This window comes from Oryctolagus cuniculus, chromosome 19 (genome assembly GCF_964237555.1).
Source record: "Oryctolagus cuniculus chromosome 19, mOryCun1.1, whole genome shotgun sequence".
Lineage (NCBI taxonomy): Eukaryota > Metazoa > Chordata > Mammalia > Lagomorpha > Leporidae > Oryctolagus > Oryctolagus cuniculus.
This window is the reverse complement of record NC_091450.1, coordinates 35,620,867-35,634,550: the sequence shown is the minus strand read 5'-3', so window position 1 is coordinate 35,634,550 and position 13,684 is coordinate 35,620,867. Positions and strand designations below refer to the sequence as shown.

General features: G+C 42.6%; 2 protein-coding genes across 2 annotated transcripts in view; both read left to right on the top strand.

Moving 5' to 3' along the window:
* The window catches only part of LOC103347431 (translation initiation factor IF-2), a 779,171-nt gene that overhangs the window by 322,162 nt on the left and 443,325 nt on the right, over window positions 1-13,684 (top strand). The gene's annotated exons all lie outside the window — the stretch shown is intronic.
* Window positions 9,563-12,195, top strand: LOC138846949 (zinc finger protein OZF). Its single transcript, XM_070064248.1, has one exon. The coding sequence runs from the start codon at window positions 9,916-9,918 to the stop codon at window positions 10,792-10,794; it is 879 nt and encodes a 292-aa protein (XP_069920349.1). The 5' UTR covers window positions 9,563-9,915; the 3' UTR covers window positions 10,795-12,195.

Sequence of the window (13,684 nt, the reverse complement as noted above, 5' to 3'; positions counted from 1 at the left end):
TCCAATACTGCTTTTCTTGTTATTGAAAACATAGTCATGCCTTGTGTGCACAAACTTGCCTGTGTATAATTAATTTTATGTAATTCCCTCTTAAGTGTTATAGGAGTAAAAGGTGGATTCCTGGGGCAGCAATAAGTCACCTCCTGGTGTCTACATCCCACATAGGATTTCCTGGGTTTCCATCTGGTCCAGTCCTGATTTCAGCTTCCTCCTGATGTGCACTGTGGGAGACAGCAAGTCTCACAAGGGCCCAAAACGCAGCCCACAGTTCTTTGTGGGCTCCAGTGTTGGAGTGTGGGTGGGCGTGGATGATACGGGACTTTGCTTGTCATGGAATGGGAGCTGGAAACACATCTGCTTAGAAGCTGACAACCAAGGCACAGAGATGAGTCTGAATCCCATTGTTTCAAGCATGTGGAGGCAAACCCCCCAAGTTACTTCTGGGAATCTGTGCCACCACTGGGAGAAGTACTAGGCTAAGACTGTTGGGGATGTGTTTGGGAATTTGTAATTTGCCAAAGGATACAGACATGCAGGCAGTTTACAATAGACCCTTTCCGGGCCATATTCAGGAGTGGGAGAGGTTAGTGATTTCCCTCAGATGAAAGTGTGAGTTTTCTACATGAGTGCAGATTTGTGTTAGCCAATATAGTATATCTTCTCCTAGACAAGCCCTTGTTCACCCCTCACACATACTGCTCTGCACAAAGGTGCCTTGCCCAAGAACTCCTCTTCACTATTCCTCCCTGTGAGAAGTAAACACTTGGTGCATTTTCAAAGTAAGAATGGTAGATTCCGTGCACATGAGTTTTTAGGGACCCAGGAAGGTTGTGGCCAAACAGCTGAAGCAAATGCCAGGAAGATTGTCACGCTGTTGTTACTCAGCCAATGAGGAACTGGGGGAGGGATCTGCTTGCTAGGAAATAAATAGCTTTCTGGAACCTGCTCCCAGTGTGCTGGCACAAAGCGTTGCAAGATCGGAAGTTGGGTCTCGCTCTTCTTGCACTCACTGAGTCGAGTCCATCGCTTGAGTGAATGAGTGAGGCTGTTTCTCATGCAGACCAAGCTTTAGGAATCATCTGTCAGCCAATGGAGGGCTGCCCGTGGTGTGTGTGTGTGTTCCCCGAGAGGCAAACATGCGTGGTCTTCATTATGCCTTCATTATGTGCCTGTGGTTTCCTGGGCTGTCCTGAGCTTCAAAGACCCCCAGGGATGAGAGAAGGCAGGGACCGCAGTTTCCTTGCCATGAAAGCATACATTTTGCCCACATGAGAGGGTTGTTTGGAGAAGGCTGCACATCTAGCAGCTAGCAGAGCTGCTTCCTGAGTTCAGGAAACTTGGCCCTGGTTGCAGTGCTGGTCACAATGGGGTGAGGGTGAGGGACTGAGCTAGAGCTCAGGGCTCCGCTTCAGGGGGCTGTGCTTAGTCTGAAGTTTTACTCTTTCTGCTGATGCCTTTTTTATGTATTTGAAAGAGTTACACAGAGAAGGAGAGGCAGAGAGAGGCAGAGAGAGAGAGGCAGAGAGAGAGGCAGAGACAGACAGAGAGGCAGAGACAGAGAGGGAGATGTCAGTCTTCCATCCGCTGGTTCACTCCCCAGTTAGCCATAATGGCCAGAACTGTGCTGATCTGAAGCCAGGAGTTGGGAGCTTCTTCTGAGTCTCCCATGCAGATACAGGGGCCCAAGGACTTGGGCCAGCTTCTACTGCTTTCCCAGGCCTTAGCAGAGAGATGGATCGGAAGTGGAGCAGCTGGGTCTTGAACTGGCACCCATATGGGATGCTGGCACTGCAGGTGGCAGCTTTACCTGCTATGCCACAGTGCTGTTCATCCTTATGACATTGTTGTGCTTTTTTTTGAAGATTTATTTATTTGAAAGTCAGAGTTTTACAAACACACACACACACACACACACACACACACACACAGGTCTTCCATCCACAATTGGCCGCAACGGCTGGAGCTGTGTCGATCCTGAAGCCAGGAGCTTCCTCCAGGACTTGGGCCATCTTCCTCTGCTTTCCCAGGCCATAGCAGAGAGCTGGATCAGAAGTGGAGCAGCCGGGTCTTGAACCAGTGCCAATAGGGATGCTGGCCCTTCAGGCCAGGGCATTAAGCCGCTGCAGCACAGCGCCAGCCCTGTCTTGTCTTCTGATTCCTGGTGTTTCCAAACTCTCCATCTTCCTGTCCTCCAGTGAGGCCCTCCCCTTGCCTGTCTTTTTCACCCCTTCTCCCCTCCAGCCCTTCCTCCTCCTGTCTGCCTATGCATATCAACTGTTATGGCTGTGAATGCAAAGGCCTGCCTTACTCCTGGTGTTTCATTTCATGTTTGATCCTAGTATGAAAGGTGATTTTATGTAATGACTGAACGGGGCCACCAAGTGCCCACACATTTGGCCAGGCATAAATTTGATGTTTCTGTGTGGGTACTTCTGGCTAGGTTTAACATCTGTAGACTTTGTCAGGGAAATCGCCCTTCCTGGTCAGGTTTGAGTGGAGCAAAAGGGCTACTCAGTCCGTGAGCAGGAGCGGACCCTCCTACCTTAGTGCCTTAGATAACTGACTAATACTCTGATAGTGTCCTAGAATTGAATGAATGGCTCTCCTGGGTCTCCAGATGGGGACATGGACATGTTGGTCCCTGGGATCCTCCCCAAATGACTCAGGAGTGTCAGTAGCTGTATAATGCATCTTTCTTTGCCAATACAGGCAAATGCCAGATACACAGAGGGATGAATGGATGGTTAAATAGATTCAACAGATGCATACATGGAGATTTCTGCATTCTGTTGTTTCTACTTACATTGGCATTTCTGGTTAATTTCCACAGAAATCTTGAGGATCTGAATTATGCTAAGGTGTCAGGCAGTGTGGTTTTGTAAAGATGAAAGAAATGGCAGTGTACCCTGAATGCACAAGCTTGGTGGGTAGATAAAGCAAACTCGCCTAAGAAGACAAAGAACAAATCAAAGTAGAGCACAGGGAGATACTTTGTCTCACAGAACAGGAGCACAGTTGAAATGTGTGCCTGTGTAATCCGCAATGAGGCCAATTGTGGTCAGAATAAAATTAACTCACCTGTTTCGGGGATCGGTAGGAGCAGTAAGACACCCTGGTTTTTCCTTAGATGAGCTGATTCCTCCATGTTGACTGTCCATCAGCCACACCTGGGTAGACCCCTGAGCTATGATGACCCGAAGATCTCAACACGTTTCAGCCTTGCCTGAGCCTGTGAGTCTGGCCAGGCATTAGATTCCCTCCTTGCAAAATGCCCTGCACAGTGCTGAAATAGTTTGTCCAAGCTCTCTGTCTGATGGCTGAACTGCTAGTGGTGATGTACTAGTGTGTTCTCATCCCAGATTAGATCCATGGTCACAGCTTCATTGAGATACTCTTGGAATGGAGGAGCTAAATTGTTCATGCTCCCCTGGGACCTGTCTAACCAAATCTAGTTGCAAATGATACAGTAGCTTCTCTGGGGAAGGAAGATTGTTTCTTTGGTTTCTAGGAATAATCTATTGTTACACCTAGAAGAAGAGTCTTTGGGTGGAATCCAAAACTCCCCAGCCAGCTGTCTGGTGAGTGGCACACAGGGAGGTGCACAATGTACCATAGTGATTCTTTTTTATGATTTATTTTATTTATTTGAAATAGGTAATAACAGAGAGGTCTTCATCTGCTGTCTCACCCCCAGATGGCCACAATGGCCAGAGCTGTGCTGATCTGAAGCCAGGAACCAGGAGCTTCCTTTATGTCAGGATTTCCCCCTTTGGGAACTGGCTGGGTTACCCAGCAGGAAGAGTTGAGGAGACTGAGGAAGGTCAAGCTAAACACACTTTATTGATACTCTAGGCGACTAGGAGGAGAGATTGCTCAAGCCTACTCCTGCGAGCACTAGGCACTATGGACCAGGAGCTTCTCCCCGCAGGCACTAGGCACTAGGGACCAGGGAGAGAGGCTGAGCAACCTCTGGTTTACAGCGTCTGAGGGTCCCCTTATACACAGTTTCTACAGGCTAGCCCCGCCCACATTCCCACCTCCCAGGGTCCCATCATCATGGCAATGACAGTTTGTGGTTAGGCCCTCTAGGCCGTCCATTTTCAAATCTTACCAGCTAGGGTGGCTACTACTCTACTTTTCCTTCAAGCTGGGCGTGACTGCAACTGCGGCTGCACAGTTATTTTCTTTCAAAGGGTGCTACAGTTACTTTGTTTCAAACAGTGCTACAATTACTTTCTCCATGAATGGTTCCCTAACAGTCCTCCCTTTTCTTTTCTTTAAATGCTCTCGTAGCCCTGCAAAGCCCATTGAGCCGCTGGGCCAAGGGGATGAACATTCTTGAGCATATTCCGGATTGATTTCCAGATTCGGGATCTTCCTTTTCTTCTTCTATTTCTGGCGGGCTGGGTTCCTTTTGGAGGGCTAGGTATCCCTTCACGAAATTCTGTCCAATTGAGAAGAGGTGCTGTAAGGTAGGCAAGCATACAAGAACCATACAGAATATTGCTTCTATTTTAAATCATTTCCAGGATGGGAGCCAAGAGGAAACTGTGTCAGTCAGAGTATTTATTGTCTGTTCCACTGTTCTGACTTGACCTATCTTAAATGCCGCTATATGTTGAAGCTGTATTATCTGTAGAGCGCTCTCAGTAATGTTAGCCTCAAGATGAGCTGTTGCATTTACCCACTCTAGCCAGGTAGAATGGTTGTGTTTGAACATATCAGGTAGTTGCGTTGCATTAGGAATGGATAGATTGTTCCACGGAATGGTGGTAATGCAAACTCTTCCAATCACTTCACACTTGAGTTCTCTTTCCAAAGCTAGTATAGTAATTATCTGTTCTATTTGTACCATGCGTGTTTCGAGCATCTGGAGCCCCATAGCATGTGTCTTAAGCAGTGCTGACTGGTCACCTAGCTGAGCCTGCTGCTCCTGAATTACCTTCAGGAGGGACTCCAAAGCATCTCCCTGTAGTTGGGTAGTGCTTAGAGCCAGTGCTCCAGTCACAGCGCCAGCTACTGTGGCTGCTGACACTGCTATAGTGACAATAGCTGCTGTTACTCCAAAGTCTCTTTTTGCGCATGGCTTTTATTGGTATAGTCAAATCAGACATCTTTACTGGTACATATGTGAAGGGAGTTGCTTTTACCACCATATATGGAGCCAAGAATGTTATCATTCTCTCTTCCCATTCCAGGCCTCTTATATAGCAACTGAGCTCCTTTTTAGAATCTAATGAGTGTGTGCATCTAGCATACAATACTTCCCCTTCCGTTCTACCTGTCCAATTTCCTGGGTCTTCCCTTACTGGAATTTTTACAAAATGTTTGTGAAACATTTCATATCCTGCCTGCCAAAAACAATGTGTTGACTGATTGCTACTTGGAGGTCTACCTATAATATATCTTTGCTCTGAGCCATTTTTACAAATAAAAGAGCAAATTATTAATATCAGGGTATGTATAGGCTGGTGGGTTTTCTTTTACTAATGATGCATTTCTAGGGATTAAGGAGTCTTTGGGTGAAAACAGACATCAGATTGCACTCATCTGAATGACCTCAGCCACACGCGTTAGACCCATTTTCGTAATCAAAAGTACATTCATGGTAACATCACTAAAAATTCCCAAGCAGGGAGATCTAGTGCTCCATTGTGCCCCCGCAGCAACAAAACCTAGAAAATCCACAGGAATCAAGTTTCCAGAACCTGGGATGGATTTACCACCTTACAGCAGTCAGGGGAGGGGTTCATACAGAAAGCTGCAGCTTTAAGGAAGCGCTGCTGCAGTTTAAATCCCTGCCCCATGTTCCATTCTCAGGTGAGCGGCAGTGCTAACAGTAGCAATACAAACTCCTGACACAAGCTACTCAGACCAGAAGGGGCAATGCCGACATCAGTCTCAAAGACCACGCTTCTCCACTGGACTGTGAGAAGGTCTCTGAGGTGTGGCACGGAGGCTGCTTGCCTCTGGTGTGCCCAGCTTGAAGCCTTTCCAAGGATGTGATAGCTTCTCAGGCGACATTTGCAGAAAGTCCATAAAGGCACAGCATTGGCCCCAGAAGGCCGAGGGACCAGAGATCAGATGGGATGAGCCACAGATTCTCTGAAGAGGGGTAAGTGAGGGGACGGGTCAGGAGCTACTTGGGATAGCAGGACATTTAAACTTCTTGTGTATGCCTTGTAATCATGGACACTATCACATGCACGAGGTGGGCTGCATGCACAGGAGATGGGAGAAGTGTCCCAAGATTTCAGCTCTGGCTGCTGTGCAGGATGCACACAGGAGGTGTTGAGTGTGGCACAGAGGACAAGTTGCTGAAAAGCACTGAAGGAGTGGAGCAACATGGAGTCAATCTGCAGGACTGGAAAAGGATTTTCTTTTCCTCAGTTTCCTTTGACTTAAGCAATTTTAGGAACAGAAACTCTGAACACTTCAGTAGACACAGAAAACATAAGACAGACATTCCAAAAAGGACAAAAACAAGTCAATTTTATTTTGCACACAAAAAAATCAAATTAAATCATAAAGATCTAGAGTGAATTGGGAAAACCACACATGACCAAAATGAGAATGTCTTCGAGGAAACAAATTTTAAACAGGAAGCAAACAAATTCTAGAGCTGCAAAGCAGAACTGAAATGAAAAAAAAATCACAACAAATCTTAAAAGTGGATTTGAGTGTGAAGAATAGTGAGCCTGAATGCCAGATAATTGAGATGTCCCAGTGCAAGGAACACAGAGGAAAAATAATGAACAGAGTTTAAAAGCAGTGAAACTGTATCAAATATACCATGACTTGTACAAGATAAGCTGCATAAGAAAAGGAGACTTTGAGAAGCAGAAACAATAATGACATAAACACTATCTGAAAAGTTACAGGTGGAGGAAAAGCTTGAGCCTACACCTCGAAGACGCACAACAAATCCATGACAGAATAAACCTCAAAGACATCCAAATTGAGATATTTTATACTCAATTATTAAAAAAAAATGGGGAACCATATCTGCCCATCTCCATAATATGCCAATGAGCACACCCCCATCCCACATCAGAGCATGTCTTCAGCTCTGACACCTAGTCTTTGACCTTGATGCTTCTAGATAGATTCCTGGAATTCACAAATGTGAACTCTCCCAATTGAAAATGTCAGCATGAAGTAGGGGAGAGATAGTAATTCCCTTACCTGCTTTGTTTTATCCAGGACTAAACAACCAGAGTCAAACACTAGGAAGTATTCCAGATGACACCCTGAGGCAAACTGCCTTCTAGTGGAGACCTTAGATCAGCACTCAGAAGGATGCCCTACTGCTGTCCCTGAAGGGTGCCCCATTTAGCATGAAGCCATCAGTATGGTAGCAGTCCCCATATCCCTAACTGCAGTTAGGGTCCATTCTTCTGGGTGGGGAGGGGGTGGTAATGTGAGGAGGTATTTGAAAGAACAGTTAGGTCAGTTCCCCACTGAAATGGGGAAAGAGGATGTCCCTTTAAGCATGGACAAGACCGTTAGCAAAACTGATGAAATCTTTACTTAATATATACTAAATTGATCTTCTGTATATAATTAAAAATGAATCTTGATGTGAATGGAATGGGAGAGGGAGTGGGAGATGGGAAGGTTGTGGGAGGCAGGGAAGTTATGGTGGGGGAAAAGCTATTGTAATCCATAAACTGTACTTTGGAAATTTATATTTACTAAATAAAAGTTAACAAAAAGAAAAAGACCATTAGCAAGACAAAAGTGCCAATTCCATGATTCTGGGTCTCTAGTATTTTGTGTGCGTGTTTTTTTTTTTTTTTTGACAGTGAGAGAGACAGAGATAAAGGTTTTCCTTCTATTGGTTCACCCCTCAAATGGCCGCCACGGCTGGAGCTACACTGAAGCCAGGAGCCAGGTGCTTCTCCTGGTCTCCCATGCGGGTGCAGGGGCCCAAGCACTTGGGCCATCCTCCACTGCCTTCCTGGGGCACAGCAGAGAGCTGGACTGGAAGAGGAGCAACCAGGACTAGAACCTGGCTCCCATATGGATGCCAGTGCTGCAGGCGGGAATTAACCAAGTGAGCCATGGCACCGGCCCCCGGGGTCTCTGGTTTTATCATGAGAATATAAATTTACTATTGCATACTTCTGACGGCTTTTGTATTTTATCATGAGCAGTCTATAGGGGACTGCATTTCCAGGCTTGAGTTGGGCCCTTACCATCTGTTACCTGAAATCCTGTACCTCAACTCAATTGTACTAAAGGACCCCGTCTGTCATTTCCAGAATTTTCTTCTCTCTTGGAGGCCCCTCCTGATCTCTGTGGAAAGAGCATCCTGACTTAAATACATCTTGCTTGCCACAGGTATGGAAGTGCACATACACACATACACACAGTAGGTTAATAAAGATGTCAAAAAGATATTGAAAAACACTTAGCATTTTAATTGCAATGAAAACAAAATACAATCACCTAATGGATGAAGTAAAATCAGGGCCTAGAAGAAAATTTATACCTACAAGCAACTACAATAAAAAACAAATATCTGAAATCAATCAATTCTTTGAACATATTTAAGAACAAGCAAAAAAGAAGAACCTAAATCCATCAAAAACTAGCAGAAAAAAACAAAAGTAGAGACACATAAAGTGCCACACAGTAAAACAACATTAAGAAATCATTACCAAGACAGAAACTGAATCAGTAATAAAGACCCTTCCAGCAAAGAATAGCCCACGACTGGATGGCTTTACTGAATTCTAACAGGAATTTGAAGAAGGTCCAATCCTTCTCAAGCTATTCAGAAACAATTGAAAGGGGGGGAGGAATCCGCCCGAATTCATTCTATGAAGCCAGCATCACCTTAATTCACAAACCTGAAAAAGATGCAACAGAAAAAGAGAACTACAGACCAATTTCCCTGATGAACATAGACACAAAAATCCTCAAAAAAATGTTAGCCAATTGAATCCAACAACACATCAGAAAGACCATTCAGCTGGACCAAGTGGGATTTATTCCTGGTATGCAGGAATAGGTCAACATTCACAAAGCAAACAATGTCAAACATCGCATTACCAACCTGAAGAACAAAAACCATGTGATCCAATGGCTGCAGAGAAGCCATTGGATAAAATACAACACCCTTTCATGATGAATACTCTAAGAAAATTGGGTAAAGAATCAACATTCCTCAATACAATCAAGGCATTTTATGACAAACCCACAGCCAGCATCCTATTGAATGAGGAAAAGTTGGAACCGTTCCCACTGAGATATGGAACCAGACAAGGATGCCCACTCTCAACATTTCTATTTAAAACATTCCTGAAAGTTTTAGCCAGAGCCATTAAACAAGAAAAGTAAGTCAAAGGGATACAAAATGGGAAGGAGGAAGTCAAATTATTCCTATTTGCACATGACATGATTCTATATAGAGAATCCAAAAGACTCCACTAAAAGACTATTGGACCTCATAGAAAAGTTAGGTAAAGTAGCAGGATATAAGGTCAATTCAGAAAAATCAACAGCCTTTGAATACACAAAGCCACGGCTGAGAAAGAACTTTTAAGATCAATTCCAGGGGTCAGTACGGCCCTCGGGTCCACGTGGCGCGAAAGTAGGAGGGCCGCTTCCTTGTGCAATCCTGGTCAGTGGGCTTGGAGGCCCCAGGGCTCAGCCTGAGTTCTACGATGGTACTTTGGCACCAGCATTAATGTTGTAGTACTGTGTCATACTACCTCAGTAGAGGTTGTAACGTGACCAGATTGTACATGAAAGAAAGAAGTGGAAAGCACGTGTGTCCAGGTCATATCCATGGAGGAGACTTATATTTATAAGAAATGTGGAAATATCTTCAGCTGAAAGTAGATCTTCGTTCATCAAAAAATTATTACTGGAGAGAAACCTTGTGAATGTGGGAAAGCTTCTATTCAGATGTCACGCAGCAGTCAGCAGAGAATTTATAGTGGGGAAAACCCCTTTTCCTGTAAGGTATGTGGGAAAGGCTTCAGCCACAAATCAAATCTCACTGAGCATGAACATTTTCATACTAGAGAGAAGCCTTTTGAGTGTAATGAATGTGGGAAAGCCTTTAGCCAAAAGCAGTATGTCATTAAACATCAAAACACCCATACTGGAGAGAAGCTTTTTGAATGTAATGATTGTGGGAAATCCTTTAGCCAGAAGGAAAACCTGCTTACCCATCAGAAAATTCACACTGGAGAGAAACCTTTTGAGTGTAAAGATTGTGGGAAAGCTTTTATTCAGAAGTCCAACCTCATCAGACACCAGAGAACTCACACGGGAGAAAAGCCCTTTGTATGTAAGGAGTGTGGGAAAACCTTTAGTGGCAAATCAAACCTTACTGAGCATGAGAAAATTCATATTGGAGAGAAACCCTTTAAATGTAATGAATGTGGAACAGCTTTTGGCCAGAAGAAGTACCTCATAAAACATCAGAACATTCACACTGGAGAAAAACCCTATGAATGTAATGAATGTGGAAAAGCCTTCTCTCAACGAACGTCACTGATTGTGCATGTGAGAATTCATTCAGGTGATAAGCCTTATGAATGCAATGTTTGTGGAAAAGCCTTCTCTCAGAGTTCATCTCTTACTGTACATGTGAGAAGCCACACCGGTGAGAAACCCTATGGCTGCAATGAATGTGGGAAAGCTTTCTCTCAGTTCTCAACCCTTGCTCTGCATTTGAGAATCCACACAGGTAAGAAGCCTTATCAGTGTAGTGAGTGTGGGAAGGCTTTCAGCCAGAAGTCACACCACATTCGACACCAGAAAATTCATACTCATTAAAAACCCTGTAAATATTTTGAAAATTCACCAGGAATTTGAAATACAAATGAAATAAACTTTAACAAATACTGAAAACTTAGGGGACACCAGCAAGTTCATGCTGAAGAAAAGGACAGTTGTATGATAAAAAGCCTGTATCCAACAACAAAAAACTACAGCAAACAGCAAAGGTAATGCTGAAATTTTAGACACATTTCCACTAAAATTGGGAGCAGAAAACAGATGCCTATTACTATTATCAGCATAGATCTGGAGATCTTCACCAGCATAAGAAAATTAAGTTGTAAGAATTGGAAAGGAAGAGACAAAAGTAGATATGATCACCTACAAATAATATAAAACTTGTGGAATTGATTCAGCAGAACAGAAGGAATCTTCCAGAGAGACCTATGCATGTGTTAGAATTTGGGATATGACAGAAATGGCATCAGTGGGTAAAGAAATGAGATGATTTTGGAAACTGTTTGGAGATAACTTGTTCTCCAAAAGGAAAAAATAACAGAACTATACACAAAAGTAAAATCTACAAGGATTGAAAACAGGAATATCTCAAAAGATGTGGTAAAATAGTTGTGACATTAAGAGTAGGGAAACATTGCTTATAACATTCAAAAACACTTAGCAATTCTACCTGTATGTATGCAAAGAAAATATGCGCCAGAATATTTACTATGGCTTGATTTATCGCAGCCAAAAATTGGAAATAACTTAAATGCTTTTTGGGAATAGAAAAGAAGATTCTTGGAATGGAATACTGTACATATATTTGTAAAAATGGAGCAAATGAGATTAACATGCATTAACAGGAATATTCCAGAAATTGAGGGGAAAATCAAGTTGCAGAGTGATGCATATAGTACAATGAGTTTGTAAATTTGAATTAAAACTCTTAACAAAACAGTACTTAACATTGGTAATAGATATATATGTATATATACACACATACACACACGTGCACACACATATGTATGTAAATGTTTTTGAAATTAATTGGAAGGATACAGACCTGACATTGGTCGTCTGTGAAGAGTGGAGAGGGTAGGGCATGAATGTGGGAGGTGGGTGGTTAAAGGGGACTTTGGCTTTTTATAGAAGCATCTCCTAAAGATTTGCAAGTAAGTATGAAAATAGTGGCTACTTCTGGAGTGTGGTATATGGATATCTTGTCTTATTTTTTGTACTTTTCTGTATTTTTTAAATTTCAAAATTAATAAGAATGGGGGTGAGGATGGGAACACTGTACCTGTAGAAATCATGTTATAATGAATTAATTCCCAAATACTAAACTTTTTATAGAATATATTTCTAAAATTTTGTCAACGATGTGTGAATCGACTTGCTCTCTATGTAATATGAAATTATCTATTTTATTAAAATTAAAAATGACAGCATAAAAAAAAATCAATTCCATTCATAATAGCTCCAAAAAAAATCATACCTTGGAATAAATTTAACCAAGGATGTCAAGGATCTCTATGATGAGAATTATAAATCATTAAAGAAACAGAAGATACCAAAAAAATGGAAAAATCTGCCATGTTCATGGATTAGAAGCATCAACATCAAAATGTCCATTCTTCCAAAGGTAATTTACAATTTCAATGCAATTTCAAATACCAAGGATAAAAAGTGATGCTGAAATTCATATGGAAACACTGGAGACCTCAAATAGCTAAAACAATCTTATACAACAAAAACCAAGCTGAAGGCATCACAATACCAGATTTCAAGACATACTACAAGGCAGTTGTAAGCAAAATAGCCTGGTTCTGGTACAAAAACAGATGGATAGACCAATGGAACAGAGTAGAATTGCCAGAATTCATTCCAAGCATCTACAACCAACTTATATTTGACCTAGGATCTAAAACCAATCCCGGGAGCAAGGACAGTCTCTTCAACAAATGGTGTTAGGAAAATTGGATTTCCACATTCAGAAGTAGGAAGCAGGATCCCTACCTTACATCTTAACCATCCACTCAACATAGATTAAGGACTTAAATCTGTGACCCGATACCATCAAATTATTAGAGAACATTGGAGAAACCCTGTAAGACTTTGGAACACGCAAACCATTCTTGGAAAAGACCCCAGAGGCACAAGCAATCAAAGCCAAATTAACAAATGGGATTATATCCAATTGGGAAGTTATGCAGTGCAAAAGAAACATTCAACTATTTGAAGAGGCAAATGACTGTGTGGGAGAAATTATTTGCAAACTATACAACTTATAAAGGTTTAATAGCCAAAATATATAAAAAGATCAAGAAACTCCACAACAACAAAGCAAGCAACCCAGTGAAGAAATGGGCAAAGGACTTAGACATTTTTCAAAAGAGGAAATCCAAATGGCCAACAGACACAGAAAAAAAGGCTCAGGATCACTAGCCACCAGAGAAATGCAAATCAAAACCACAATGAGGTTTCACCTCACCCCAGTAAGAATGGCTTCCATACAGAAATCAACAAATGCTGGGGAGGATGTGAGGATAAAGGTACCCTAACCCACTGTCGGTGAGAATGTAAACTGATAAAACCACTGTGGAGGACAGTATGGAGATAGCTCAGAAATCTGAATATAGATGTACCATATGTCCCAGCCATCTGTTCCTGGGGATTTACCCAAGGGAAATGAAATCAGCATATGAAAGAGTTATCTGCACCGCCCCATCTTTATTGCAGCTCAGTTTACACTAGCTAAATCATGGAAGCAACTCAAAAGCCCATCAACTGAAGACTGGATAAAGAAATTATGGGATATGTACACCTTGGAATACCACACAGGGGTTATAAAAATGAAATCCGATCATTTGCAACAAAATGAATGAATGTGGAAATCATACTTACTGAAATAAGCCAGTCCCAAAGGGACAACTACCATATGTTCTCC